General features: G+C 49.5%; 1 protein-coding gene across 1 annotated transcript; it reads right to left on the bottom strand.

The window, feature by feature from the left end:
* Positions 1-123: 123 nt before the first annotated feature.
* LOC141073511 (uncharacterized) lies at positions 124-13982 on the bottom strand. Its single transcript, XM_073560758.1, has 4 exons — positions 8500-13982; positions 8170-8340; positions 1638-1797; positions 124-1529 (listed from the first exon to the last, which is right to left on the bottom strand). Exons 2-4 carry the CDS (start codon positions 8213-8215, stop codon positions 296-298), a joined length of 1440 nt encoding a protein of 479 aa, XP_073416859.1. The 5' UTR covers positions 8216-8340; positions 8500-13982; the 3' UTR covers positions 124-295.
* Positions 13983-14372: the final 390 nt, after the last annotated feature.

Genomic DNA, 14372 nt, shown 5'->3' with positions numbered 1-14372 from the left:
TGACTTCACATATCTCCAGGAATGACACAAGAAACGTGTCAGTAATGGAGCTATGTGGTGGCAAAAACGCAAAGTGTACGGCGCAGTGTGTGTAGATGGCGAATACTCAGTAACCAAACAGTATTATGGTAAACCATAATTTCACATTTATTTTTAAATGGAAAAAAAATGTTATTGGGAATGACGGTTGGGGGGATATGGTGGCACTTTGGGGGTGTGGAGAGATGAGGAACAGCTGGAAGGCGAGGAAGGGGTTCTAGGGGAAGGGGCGACCAAAGTAGTGGGGGAAGGGAGTTCAGGGTTGGAACTGGAGGCAGGGTGAGACACAGGAGGAGAAGGGAAAGGGACAGACAAAGTCTTTTGCCTTTTTTTTCTTGGGTCCTTGAGTCTCCTGCCTGGACCGTTTGGCACTGTGTGACCACCTTACAGTGCTTGACTGCCTGGAGCTGGTGGACGTTGGCCTTGGATCAAAAAAGAAGGAATGCGGGTCACCCCTCTGATGCTCGGTGGTAGTGCTCCTGGAATGAGGAGTGGTAGCAGAGCTCCTTGAAGATGGAGTGGTGGCGGTGCTCCTAGCAGGATCAGGAGTGGTGGCGGTGCTTCTAGGTGGAGAAGTGGTGGCGGTGCTCCTGGCAGGATCAGAAGTGGTGGCGGTGCTCCTAGCAGGAGAATAGGTGGTGGTGCTCCAAGAAGGTGGTGCTGTGCTCCAAGTTGGTGGACCGGTGGCGGTGGTTGTGCTCCTAGCAGGAGAATAGGTGGCGGTGCTCCAAGAAGGTGGTGCTGTGCTCCAAGCAGGTGGACGGGTGGCGGTGGTGATGCTCCAGACAGGAGCAGTGCTTGCCATGGTGGTGGTGGTGGAGTGTCCAACAGCACTCTGACTTGTGGTGGTGTAGTGGTGTCCGGCTTGGCTGGGAATGCAGGTGGCCATGCAGTGGTATGCAGCAGAAGTCGGTACTGTGGTGAAGATAGTCAGTAGTGGCAAAGTTGGAAATGACACCACCGACTGCTGCACGTACTGATTCTGCTGCATAGCCTGCAAGTAAGCAGTGTTGCAGGCCTGCATCACATTCAGCTGTTGATCAGGACTAAAGTGTTCCGCCTTGGCCCGTTCAGTTTTGTTGAAAAAATGGTGCACTGGTCTGTTGAGATCGACCTGCAGACCGTCAAGGCGACTGTCGACAGAGTGGAAGCGGTGGTCTATGTTGCTAAAACCACGTTCCATTAGGGTAAACCCGCTTTCCACTCTGTCTGACAGCACTTTGAGGCTGTTCTGAAAGGCCATGCCCAAGTGCATGAACTCGGGCATGACATTCCTGTCCAAAGCCCTCTGCCGCTGGCGGGAAGTGCCCGCAAAACCAGTGGTAGAGCCCTGGGACAGGGGAAGACCTGACATACCAGCTTCCTGATCTCCAGATGTCTGTGTTGCAGACCTGCAAGCTGCTTCCTGTCTGTCGGATGGCTGGGACGGGTCTAAGGTCATTCGATGAAGGACCGCTCCAGAGACAGGTTGCAGGGTGCTGCTCCAGGTGCTGTGAAAAGAAAAGAAAAACATTAGTATCATGCATTTACAAGCGCCAACTGCTGTGGAATAAAAAAATCACACAGTCAAAAAAATTACAATACAACAAAATACTTACGCTCTTCTGGCAAGGACCGGTCTTAGGAATGCCAACTCCCGATAATAGCGGTATTTTCTTCTGGTCCTTGCCGCTAAACCACTGCGAACCTGGCCCTCATCACGAACATCCCTGTTGAAGCGGTCCTTCATCGAGCGCCAACGGGTTCTGACTTTGTTCACTGTGGGAAAAACAAAGAAAAAAATTAGACCATGCACTGCTGGCAAAATCTCTACACACACGAGGGAACATGGCAAACAGTCAATGCGGTGTCACGCCGCGCTCTCCTGGGGACGGGACCTCGGTCCCGACGTCATCTCTTTCGGAGCCGCGGTCACTCCGGGGGGTCCCGCCGGGTGTGCACGCGCACCTCTCGTACCTAGGTCCCTGTCTCCTCCATGTTATGTCTGCGCTTGTGCGCTTTTCTCAGTTCGGTCTCCAGGTCAGTCCTCTCTATGGTACTGGAGGACTTGACCCAGGAAGCTCTCGTGATCATGTGCTATATCAGGCTACCTCTTCCTAGGGGAGGTGCCTGATTATTGTTGTGCTTTCTGGCTTGGTCTGCCGTGTCCCTGTCTGGCTGTGCGTTGTATTCAGATCCCCTGCCTTGCACTCTGTTGTGCCTCTTGGCACACACTCTGAACCTGCACTCTGCCTTGTACTTGGTTGTGCCTCCTGGCACACGCTCTGACCCTGTACTCTGTCTCATACTCAGTTTTCCTCCTGGCACACACTCTGATTCTGTACTCTGTCTCATCCTCAGTTGTGCCTCCTGGCACACACTCTGATTCCGTGCTCTGTCTTATACTCAGTTGTGCCTCCTGGCACACACTCGGACCCTGTGCTTTGTCTCATACTCAGTTGTGCCTCCTGGCACATGCTCTGATCCTGTACTCAGTCTCTTACTCTGTTACACCTCCTGGCACACCTGCTGCCTGACTCAGTGCTCTGACGTGCTCCTTGCATGCATCCTGCTTCACTCACACCCGGACGAACAAAGTCTCTGTATACCACGTGTTCACGTGTCCACGCTTTACACGTTCCTGCAGACACACTCACCCACTCGTGTCTCCTGTGAGCCGGCCGCCTGGTGGCAGCAGTCATGGTGCCTCACCCCCTGGGGCTTGCCCCTGACACTCCCTGTATAGGGGGTGGTCTTCACTAGGTCAGCTCGCCCTGGGAGGGTTGGTGTCACGACCCAGAGGGTCCACTCCAGGAGTCGTCACAGTATAATCAGGCCATGGACCCAGCTGGTACCACCACCTCCATCCAAAAGGAACTGGTGTTCCTATGGGAGAGTCAGACCAGGATTATGGCCTTTTTGAAATCCATGGAGTCCCGTTGGTCGGCCATGCAGTCCTCTGACCCTGGGAATGCTTCCCAGCTGGCTAGCCTCCAGCAAAAACTCACACAGCAACGCGACACCCAGGCCCATATCAACTATATGGCGTCGGTAGACAGTCGACTTCTTTCCATACAATCCATTTCTGCCCAGTCCTCGGCCCCGCACCGATGCCGCGCCTCGGCAAGCCACCCCGATATAGCGGGGACCCTAAGTTTTGCGAGGATTTCTGAACCAATGCCGGTTACATTTTGAGCTTTTGCCGCAGCACTATCCCACTGAGCGCGCCCAAATTGCCTTTATTGTTTCACACTTAGAGGGGGAGGCGTTAGCATGGGTGAACCCCCTCTGGGAGCGCAATGACCCACTCGTCTCTCAGCTTTCCACCTTTTTGGATACCTTCCGCAAGGTGTTCGACGAGCCGGGTCGGCTGGCCTCTATCACCGAGTCCCTCTTTAACCTCCATCAGGGTACGCTACCGGTGGGACAGTATGCCATCCATTTTCGTACCTTGTCCTCCGAACTCGGTTGGAACAACGAGGCTCTCGTAGGGATCTTTTGGCGTGGCCTGTCCAGTCGGATCAAAGATGTACTGGCAGGTCGGGATACTCCCACCTCTTTAGAGGATCTGATCTCTCTGGCGACACGCATTGACCTGCAGTTTCAGGAACGTGCCCGTGAATTAGCCAGAGAGAGGAGCTCCTCTCACCTCCTCCGTTCCTGCTCCAAGAAGCCGGGAAACTTCGCCGCCTAGGGTTGATAGGAGAGGCCTCCCTAGGTGTACGTGATTCCTCTCCTCCCCTGCTCGTGTCCGTATTATTGAATCTCGGTGCCAAGCGTTATTCTGAGGAGGCTTTTCTGGATTCTGGCGCAGAGGGGAATTTTATCACACTCGAGGCGGTTAAAAAATACCGGATTCCTGTCAGATCCCTGGAGACTCCTCGGTCGATTGTTTCGGTCAATGGTACGTCCGTGCAGGAGACCGTTACCCAGGCCACCGAAGAGATCGAGCTGCAGATCGGAGCCCTGCACCGGGAGAAGATCTCCTTCCTCGTCTTGTCTACCATGTCTTACACACTTCTTCTAGGCCTCCCTTGGCTACGGACTCATGAGCCAACCCTGGACTGGCGGTCGGGCGAGATACTCCGGTGGGGATCGTTCTGTTAGGAGAAGTGCCTGTTGCCCGTCCATCCGATGAACTCTGCCGGTCCATCCCCGGCACCTACAGGTCCGCCGTCGGCTTACTGGTCCTTTGCAGATGTCTTCGACAATGAGGCCGAAACTCTGCCCCTCCTTCGGCCATATGACTGTCCGATTGACCTCATTCCTGGTTCTACGCCTCCCAGGGGTAGGATATACCCGCTATCCCCTGCTGAGACCCAAGCTACATCTGAGTATATCCAGGAGAACCTTGCGAGAGGTTTTATCCGTAAGTCCTCCTCACCCGCGGGAGCGGGATTTTTCTTTGTAAAAAAGAAGGACGGCTCCCTCCGTCCTTGCATAGACTACCGAGGCCTGAACGATATCACAGTCAAGAACAAGTACCCATTGCCATTGATCCCGGAGCTCTTTGACCGACTTAGAGGAGCTCGAATTTTCACCAAACTGGATCTTCGTGGGGCCTACAACTTGATCCGCATTCATTCCGGGGATGAGTGGAAGACCGCCTTTAACACCAGAGATGGTCACTATGAGTATTTGGTCATGCCCTTCGGCCTCTGCAATGCCCCAGCGGTGTTCCAGGAGTTCATGAATGACGTCTTCCGGGATATGCTGTACTCCTGCATGGTAGTCTATCTGGATGACATCCTCGTTTTTTCTCCAGACCTCTCCGCCCACAGAAAGAACGTGCGTCAAGTCCTCCAGTGCCTGAGGGAGAACCGCCTTTATGCCAAGCTCGAGAAATGTGCCTTCGAGCAAACGTCCCTGCCATTCTTAGGGTACATTATCTCAGAATCAGGTCTACGCATGGATCCGGCAAAGGTGTCCGCCGTCCTCGATTGGCCACAGCCCCATGGGGTGAAGGCAATTCAACGCTTCCTTGGTTTTGTGAACTACTACCGACAGTTCGTTCCTCATTTCTCCTCGTTGGTTCGCCCCATCTCGTCCCTTATCTGCAAGGGAGCTAACCCAATGGCTTGGCCCTCTGAGGCTGAAGAGGCCTTCCAGTCGTTGAAACAAGCCTTCGCCGCTGCTCCGGCGCTTCACCGACCTGAGGTTAGTAGACCTTTCACTCTCGAGGTGGACGCATCCTCTACCGGGGCTGGCGCAGTCCTTCTGCAGAAATCCTCTTCTGGACGTTTTGTCACCTGTGGCTTCTTTTCTAAAGTATTTTCCTCCACTGAGCAGAACTACTCCATTGGCGACAAAGAGCTATTGGCCATTAAATTGGCCTTGGAGGAGTGGAGGTACTTACTGGAAGGTGCCATACATCCATTCAAGATCTTCACGGACTATAAGAACCTGGCGTACATCCAGTCCGCACAGAGGCTCAATCCTCGGCAAGCCAGGTGGTCCCTATTCTTCGCCCGCTTTGACTCTGAGCTACATTTTCGGCCCGGCGATAAAAACGTTTGAGCGGATGCGTTGTCAAGAGCATTCCTGTCGTCTGATGCAGAGGAAGAACCCTCTCATATCATTGATATATCCAAAGTAATTACTGTGGCTCCTGTCAAGTTAACCACGTTACCTCCGGGAAGAACCTTTGTGGCTGAGAATAACCGAAAACGAGTGCTAAATTGGGGACATTCGTCCAAGATTGCCGGCCACGTTGGTGTAAAAAAAACTTTGGACTTAATCTCTGGCCATTATTGGTGGCCTTCACTCTCCCAGGATGTTAAAGACTTTGTAGCATCTTGCCCGTCCTGTGCCCAGAACAAAATACCCAGACAACCACCCTCCGGTCTTCTGTTCCCGCTTCCCGTTCCGTCGGCTCCATGGCAGCACATAGCCATGGATTTCATTACTGATCTGCCTTGTTCTTCCGGTTGTACTTTGGTCTTGGTGGTTGTAGACTGATTTTCAAAGATGGCCCACTTCATTCCTCTTCCCGGACTACCCTCTGCTCCTGACTTGGCGAAGATCTTCATTTCCCATATCTTCAAGATTCACGGCTTCCCCCAGCACATCGTGTCAGACAGAGGGGTCCAATTCACCTCCCGGTTCTGGAGAGCTCTATGCGGACTCATGAAAGTGTCATTGGATTTCTCTTCCGCCTATCACCCCCAAACCAATGGGCAGGTGGAACGTACCAACCAGATCCTTACATCCTACCTCCAGCATTTTTCTAATGCTCATCAGAATGACTGGGTCGGTCTACTTCCTTGGGCTGAGTTCGCCTACAATAATCACTCCAGTGAATCGTCCACCAAGTCTCCTTTCTTCATCGTCTTTGGACAGCATCCCAATGTGCCTCTACCGGTACTTCCTGTTTCGGGGGTACCTGCTGCCGATTCTCTGTCTGTGGAGTTCTCCAGGGTATGGCAGGAGACCAAGACCGCTCTCGAGAAAGCACGGGACAGAATGAAATTACACGCTGACAAGAGGCGCCTGGACGTTCCTCCATTTCTCCCTGGTGACAAGGTGTGGCTCTCCACCAAATACGTCCGCCTTAAGGGACCATCTTACAAACTGGGTCCCCGTTACATTGGTCCTTTTGAGGTCCTCAGGCGGATTAATGATGTTGCTTACAAATTGAAGCTGCCTCCTTCACTCCGTATTCCCAATTCCTTCCATGTGTCTCTCCTTAAACCTGTGGTTCTTAACCGATTTCATCCTTCTCCAGGCCACACACCCCAGCCTGTTGGCTTGGGGGATGAGTTTGAGGTGAATGACATTTTGGCCATGAAGAAGGTAAGAGGGAGAACCATGTTCTTGGTCGATTGGAATGATTTTGGCCCTGAGGAGAGGTCATGGGAACCCAGGGAGAATATCCACGCACCCCAGATTTTGTCTAAGTTCCTCTCCAGTTTTAGAAAGAGGGGGGGACTGTCACTCCGCGCTCACCTGGGGGCGGGACCTCGGTCCCGACGTCATCTCTTTCGGGGCCGCGGTCACTCCAGGCGTCCCGCCGGGTATGCACGCGCACCTCTCGTACCTAGGTCCCTGTCTCCTCCATGTTATGTCTGCGCTTGGGCGCTTTTCTCAGTTCGGTCTCCAGGTCAGTCCTCTCTATGGTACTGGAGGACTTGACCCAGGAAGCTCTCGTGATCATGTGCTATATCAGGCTACCTCTTCCTAGGGGAAGTGCCTAATTATTGTTGTGGTTCCTGGCTTGGTCTGCCGTGTCCCTGCCTGGCTGTGCGCTGTATTCAGATCCCCTGCCTTGCACTCTGTTGTGCCTCTTGGCACACACTCTGAACCTGCACTCTGCCTTGTACTTGGTTGTGCCTCCTGGCACACGCTCTGACCCTGTACTCTGTCTCATAGTCGGTTGTGCCTCCTGGCACATGCTCTGATCCTGTACTCTGTCTCATCCTCAGTTGTGCCTCCTGGCACACACTCTGATTCCGTGCTCTGTCTTATACTCAGTTGTGCCTCCTGGCACACATTCTAATTCCGTGCTCTGTCTTATACTCAGTTGTGCCTCCTGGCACACACTCGGGCCCTGTGCTTTGTCTCATACTCAGTTGTGCCTCCTGGCACATGCTCTGATACTGTACTTAGTCTCTTACTCTGTTACACCTCCTGGCACACCTGTTGCCTGACTCAGTGCTCTGACGTGCTCCTTGCACGCATCCTGCTTCACTCACACCCGGACGAACGAAGTCTCTGTATACCACGTGTTCCCGTGTCCACGCTTTACACGTTCCTGCAGACACACTCACCCACTCGTGTCTCCTGTGAGCCGGCCGCCTGGTGCCAGCAGTCATGGTGCCTCACCCCCTGGGGCTTGCCCCTGACACTCCCTGAGGGTCCAATCCAGGAGTCGTCACATGCGGCATCACACAGCAATACAATATACAATGCACTCACTGTCGACCATGATAACAGAATTCTGTTTCATGCTAGATACATTCTAGCATGAAACAGAATTCTGTCATCACGGCCAAGAGACAATGCTGCATCAAAAAACAATTCAATAGATAATGCAATGATTGTTGACCATGATAGCACAATTCTGTTGAATGCTAGATATAGTCTAGCATGAAACAGACCTGTGTCATCACGGACAATAGTCACTGCGGCATCACAGAGCATTGAAATACTTACTAAATGGTTTTTTGTCACTTTGAGAAGCGTTGTCCCAGCCATCCATTAGCGCTGTGGCCACCTCATTCCAGAGCCTCCAGGTCACCACTGGTCACGGCTGTCCCACAACTGAACACGCTCCTGGACCAGGGCCTCATTGTCCAGACAGACGTCTTCATCCCGTTGTGGAACCTAGAAAAAGAAAATTATAATCTTGGAAATATTTGTGAATGAAAAAGAAAGAAAAAGCTAAGAAAAGAAGAAAGATTGAAGATGAAAAACAGGACAGAAAAAAAGGCGGAGAAAAAAAATTAAAAAAAAAAATTAGAAAATCAAAATCAGTCTACTTACATTCTGTGTTTTGATTGAGTCACTGAGGAGGAAAAAAAAAACACAAGCTCAGCCCAGAAAAGCAGAGAGGTTGGAAACTAGCGGATTGCAGACCCCTAATCCTATCACACAACTAGCAGTAGCCGTGGAGTGTTCCTACGGTGATCCTAGACACCACGTCACAGCCGGAGATCTACATAAGCCTAAAGAGAGAAAAGGGAAAAACTGACTGCCCCAGAGCAGACCCCAAAGCAATAGGCAGCCCCCAACATATAATGATGGTGAAGCAAGATGAAAACACTAACACAGATAGAAAGATAGGTTGAGCAAATGATGGGGCCCAAGCTAACTAAAAAGGACAGGATAGAAAAGCTGCTGTCTGCAATCCGAGAAAACACTGCTAAAAATATTACCAACACAACTGATAAGCAAAAAGGACCCTGAAGTCACTAGACTTCAAACCCTATATCAGCACTCAGAATATTCTGGAAGCAGAGCAAAAGAGAACACTGATCAAGGAAAAAGAATCCAGCACACCCCCGGCCGGGGATGGCTGAACTCCAAAAAACACGGTAAACAAAACCAAAACTAATAAGTTCAATAGCAGAGCAAAAACTTATCTTTGGGAAGCAGGAATCAGACTGGTCTCCAAGAATCCAGCAGAGAAATCACCAGCAACTCAGAAGGGCGTCGGCTGCCTTATATCCAGTCAGAAGTTCCCGTTACCCAGTCACCATCCACCTGATCAGGTGTTTGGTAATCAGCCTCACTACCTTCCTTCACCAGAAGAGGGAGATCCTCGGACACAAAAGATGAATGAACAGATGAGCTCACAACAGTACCTCCCCCTTGAGGAGGGGTCATCGAACCCTCATCCAAGCTACCAGGCCGATCAGGATGAGCTGGATGAAAAGCACGCACCAATCTGGCATGAATATCCGAGGCAGAGACCCAGGAATTATCCTCCTGACCATAACCCTTCCACTTAACCAAATACTGGAGTCTCCGTCTAGCCAGACGGGAATCCAGTATCTTCTCTACCTCATATTCCATGTTACCTTCAACCAACACAGGGTCAGGAGGTGCCGCCATAGGAACCACTGGTTCAACAAACCTCTTCAACAAGGACTTATGAAACACATTATGAATCTTAAATATGACAGGAAGAGCCAACCGAAAAGAGACCGGATTAATAATCTCCAAAATCTTGTAAGGTCCAATAAATCTAGGTTTAAACTTTGGAGAAGCCACTTTCATAGAGATATTCTTTGATGACAACCAGACCATATCACCCACCTTAAACCGGGGACCAATGGTCCTATGCCGGTTAGAAAACCGCTGGGCCTTTTCCTGGGAAAGAGACAACTTATCCACCACTTGGTCCCAAATCTGCTGTATTCTTTCCACCACAGTGTCAACCCCTGGACAGGCAGGAGACTCCACCTGCCCTGAAGAAAATCGAGGATGAAACCCAAAGTTACAGAAAAAGGGTGACATCAAAGTGGCAGAACTAGCTCCATTATTTAAAGCAAATTCGGCCAAGGGTAAAAATAAGACCCAATCATCCTGATCAGCAGATATAAAACATCTCAAATAAGCCTCCAAAGTCTGGTTTGTTCTCTCCGTCTGCCCATTGGTCTGAGGGTGAAATGCAGAGGAGAAGGACAACTGAATTCCCAACTTGGAACAAAAGGTCCTCCAGAATCTAGAGACAAACCGAACTCCTCTGTCCGATACAATGTTCTCAGGAATCCCGTGCAAGCGAACCACCTGTTGAAAAAACAAGGGCACCAACTCTGAGGAAGATGGCAACTTAGGGAATGGTACAAGATGGACCATCTTAGAGAATCTATCACAAATCACCCAGATAACAGTCATCCTCTGAGAGACAGGCAGATCAGAAATAAAATCCATTGAAATATGGGTCCATGGCCTCCTGGGCACCGGCAAAGGTATCAACAACCCACTAGAACGAGAACAAGGCTTAGATCGGGAGCATGTCCCACAGGACTGCACAAAATTTCTGACATCACGAGACAAGGCAGGCCACCAAAAAGACCGACTCACCAAATCTCTAGTACCAAAAATACCTGGATGACCAGCCAACGCGGAGCAATGAACCTCAGACATCACTTTCCTCCTCCACTGGTCAGGAACATACAACCTACCACTGGGACAATGCTCAGGCTTATCCTCCTGAAACTTCTCCAGAGCACGTCTCAAATCAGGCGAGATGGCAGAAAGAACCACCCCCTCACCTAAGATGGTAGCAGGCTTGGTCACAATAGGAGAATCGGCCAAAAAACTCCTAGAGAGGGCATCAGCCTTAACGTTCTTAGTGCCCGGGAGAAAGGAGACCACAAAATCAAAACGTGTGAAAAACAAGGCCCACCTGGCCTGTCTCGGATTCAAGCGTTTAGCCGACTCAAGGTAGATCAAATTCTTGTGGCCAGTGAGGACCACAACTTGATGTCTAGCTTCCTCCATCCAATGTCTCCACTCCTCAAATGCCCACTTCATGGCCAACAGTTCTCGATTCCCCACATCATCAGTTGCGTTCCGAAGGAGATAACTTTCGGGAAAAGAAGGCACAGGGGTTTATTTTAGATGTTACAGGATCTTTTTGGGACAAAACAGCTCCTGCACCAGTCTCTGAAGCATCCACCTCCACCTGAAATGGAAGCGAGACATCGAGTTGTCGCAAAACCGGAGAAGAAGTGAACCTCCGCTTCAGCTCCCGAAAAGAAGAAACAGCCTCTGGAGACCAATTCAGCAAATCAGCGCCCTTCTTAGTCAAATCAGTCAATGGTTTGGCAATAACAGAAAAATTGGCTATAAACTTACAATAAAAATTAGCAAAACCCAAAAACTTCTGGAGAGCCTTCAAAGAAGTGGGCTGCACCCAATCATAAATGGCCTGTACCTTGGCCGGGCCCATTTCAATAGTTGACGGAGACAAAATAAATCCCAAAAATGAAATCCTCTGTACACCAAAAAGACATTTCGATCCCTTAACATACAGGGAGTTTTCCCTCAAAATCCGGAACACAGTCCGAACATGTTCCACATGAGAGTCCCAATCCCTGGAAAAGATCAAAATATCATCCAAATAGATGATCAGAAACTTATCCACAAAGTCCCGGAAAATATCATTCATGAAGCACTGGAAGACAGAAGGGGCGTTAGTGAGCCCAAAAGGCATCACCAGGTACTCAAAATGTCCCTCCGGAGTATTAAACGCTGTCTTCCATTCATCCCCATGCTTAATGCGAATAAGATTATACGCCCCCCTGAGGTAAAGCTTGGTAAACCAGCAAGCACCTTCAACTCTAGAAAATAGGTCAGAAATCAGGGGTAACGGATACTGATATTTAACAGTGATTTTGTTAAGGGAGCGATAGTCAATACAGGGCCTTAATGAACCATCCTTCTTGGCCACAAAAAAAACCCCAGGAGGCAAAGATGCAGACTTACTCTCACTAAACACATCATAAAAATCAGCCAAATAGTCAGGAACCTCATGCGACTGGGGAGAGGTGGAGAAAACAGGAGTGTCACTAAGAGCACACCGACAACCCCAACTCACCACAGACACAGACTGGATTATGGATTTGCAACCAGGGGAATCCCAGCACGATGGTATCATGCAAATTATGCAACACCAAAAATCTGCAATTTTCTTGATGGTCAGGGGCGACCCGCATTACCACCTGGGTCCAAAACTGAGGTTTATTCTTCGCCAAAGGAGTAGCATCAATACCCCTCAAAGGAATAGGCGTCCGCAGGGGTGTCATAGGGAAACCACAACGTTTAGCAAAATCTAAATCCATTAGGTTCAAGGCTGCTCATGAATCCACAAAGGCTTTAGCAGAAAATGTGGGCAGGGAGCAGATCAGAGTAATTGCCAGAAGAAACTTAGGTTGTACACCACCTACAGCAAATGTGTGTGCAAAACGTTTCTCTCGTTTAGGGCAGACAGAAATCATATGAGATGCATCTCCACAGAAAAAACACAGCTTATTACGCCTTCTGAACTCCTGACGTTGCGCCCTAGACAAAACTCTATCACATTGCATAGGTTCAGACATTTGTTCAACAGGTGGCAGCATTTCCCGTACAATTTTACGTTCACGTAAATGCCGATCAACCTGAATGGCTAATGACATAGAATCATCAAGACCAGAGGGAACAGGAAATCCCACCATAGTATCTTTTACGGTTTCTGACAAACCCTTCCGAAAGAGAGCTGCCAAGGCACCATCATTCCAAGTGGTGAGGACCGCCCACTTTCGGAATTTTTGACAATACAGTTCTGCAGAATCTTGACCCTGGCTCAATGCCAACAGGGTCTTTTCAGCTTGATCAATCGCATTAGGTCCATCATACAACAACCCCAAAGACTGAAAAAATGCTTCCACATTAGTTAGAATAGGATCATCTGGTACTAAAGAAAATGCCCAATCCTGGGGATCGCCGCGCAGCAAGGAGATGACAATCTTAAACTGCTGCGCAGAGCTCCTCGATGAGTTAGGCTTCAAGGCAAAAAATAATTTACAATTATTCTTAAAATTCAAAAATTTAGACCGATCCCCAAAAAACACATCAGGAGTGGGGATTTTTGGTTCAGCAGCGTGTGAATGAGCAAGATAGGCGGAAATTCCCCGCACCTCAGCAGCAAGCTGCTCCACACGATCAGACAATTGCTTAAACTCCATCAGAAAAAAAAAAAAAATATTCCTCCTACGGCCTCAGAGAAAAAGAGGAAAAAATGTACACAAAAAAAAAATTCTGACACCTTCTTCTTTTTTTTTTTTCCTTTTTTTTTCTTAAACAATTCCCTCCTGCTTTTGAGTACCCTAGAATCTGCGGTATGGCTGGTGATTCTGTTATGATTGAGTCACCGAGGAGGAAAAAACAAAACACAAGCTCAGCCCAGAAAAACAGAGAGGTTGGAAACTAGCGGATTGCAGACCCCTAATCCTATCACACAACTAGCAGTAGCCGTCGAGTGTTCCTACGGTGATCCTAGACACCACGTCACAGCCGGAGATCTACATAAGCCTAAAGAGAGAAAATTGAACAACTGACTGCCCCAGAGCAGACCTCAAAGCAATAGGCAGCCCCCAACATATAATGACGGTGAAGCAAGATGAAAACACTAACACAGATAGAAAGATAGGTTGAGCAAACGATGGGGCCCAAGCTAACTAAAAAGGACAGGATAGAAAAGCTGCTGTCTGCAATCCGAGAAAACCCTGCTAAAAATATTACCAACACAACTGATAAGCAAAAAGGGCCCTGAAGTCACTAGACTTCAAACCCTATATCAGCACTCAGAATATTCTGGAAGCAGAGCAAAAGAGAACACCGATCAAGGAAAAAGAATCCAGCACACCCCCGGTCGGGGATGGCTGAACTCCAAAAAACAAGGTAAACAAAACCAAAACTAATAAGTTCAATAGCAGAGCAAAAACTTATCTTTGGGAAGCAGGAATCAGACTGGTCTCCAAGAATCCAGAGAAATCACCAGCAACTCAGAAGGGCGTCGGCTGCCTTATATCCAGTCAGAAGTTCCCGTTACCCAGTCACCATCCACCTGATCAGGTGTTTGGTAATCAGCCTCACTACCTTCCTTCACCAGAAGAGGGAGATCCTCGGACACAAATGATGAATGAACAGATGAGCTCACAACAATTCCGTTTCCCCGCCGGGACTTGGCTCTGCTGCTTCTGCAATGCGGACACTGATACCGTGTCCGATGATGTCTGAAAAAGAACAAAAATTATTTGTAGATGCAGCAGCTATACTTACCAAAAAGTACGGCAGGAAGATACTCACATCACAGTCTGCTTGGGCCAGTTCATCACGGGTCGGCCGATATTCATCCTCAGAAG

This window comes from Dendrobates tinctorius, unplaced genomic scaffold (assembly GCF_039654945.1).
Source record: "Dendrobates tinctorius isolate UK_male_01 unplaced genomic scaffold, ASM3965494v1 ptg000304l, whole genome shotgun sequence".
NCBI lineage: Eukaryota > Metazoa > Chordata > Amphibia > Anura > Dendrobatidae > Dendrobates > Dendrobates tinctorius.
The sequence above is the reverse complement of the archived record's forward strand: the minus strand, read 5'-3'. Positions and strand labels throughout refer to the sequence as shown.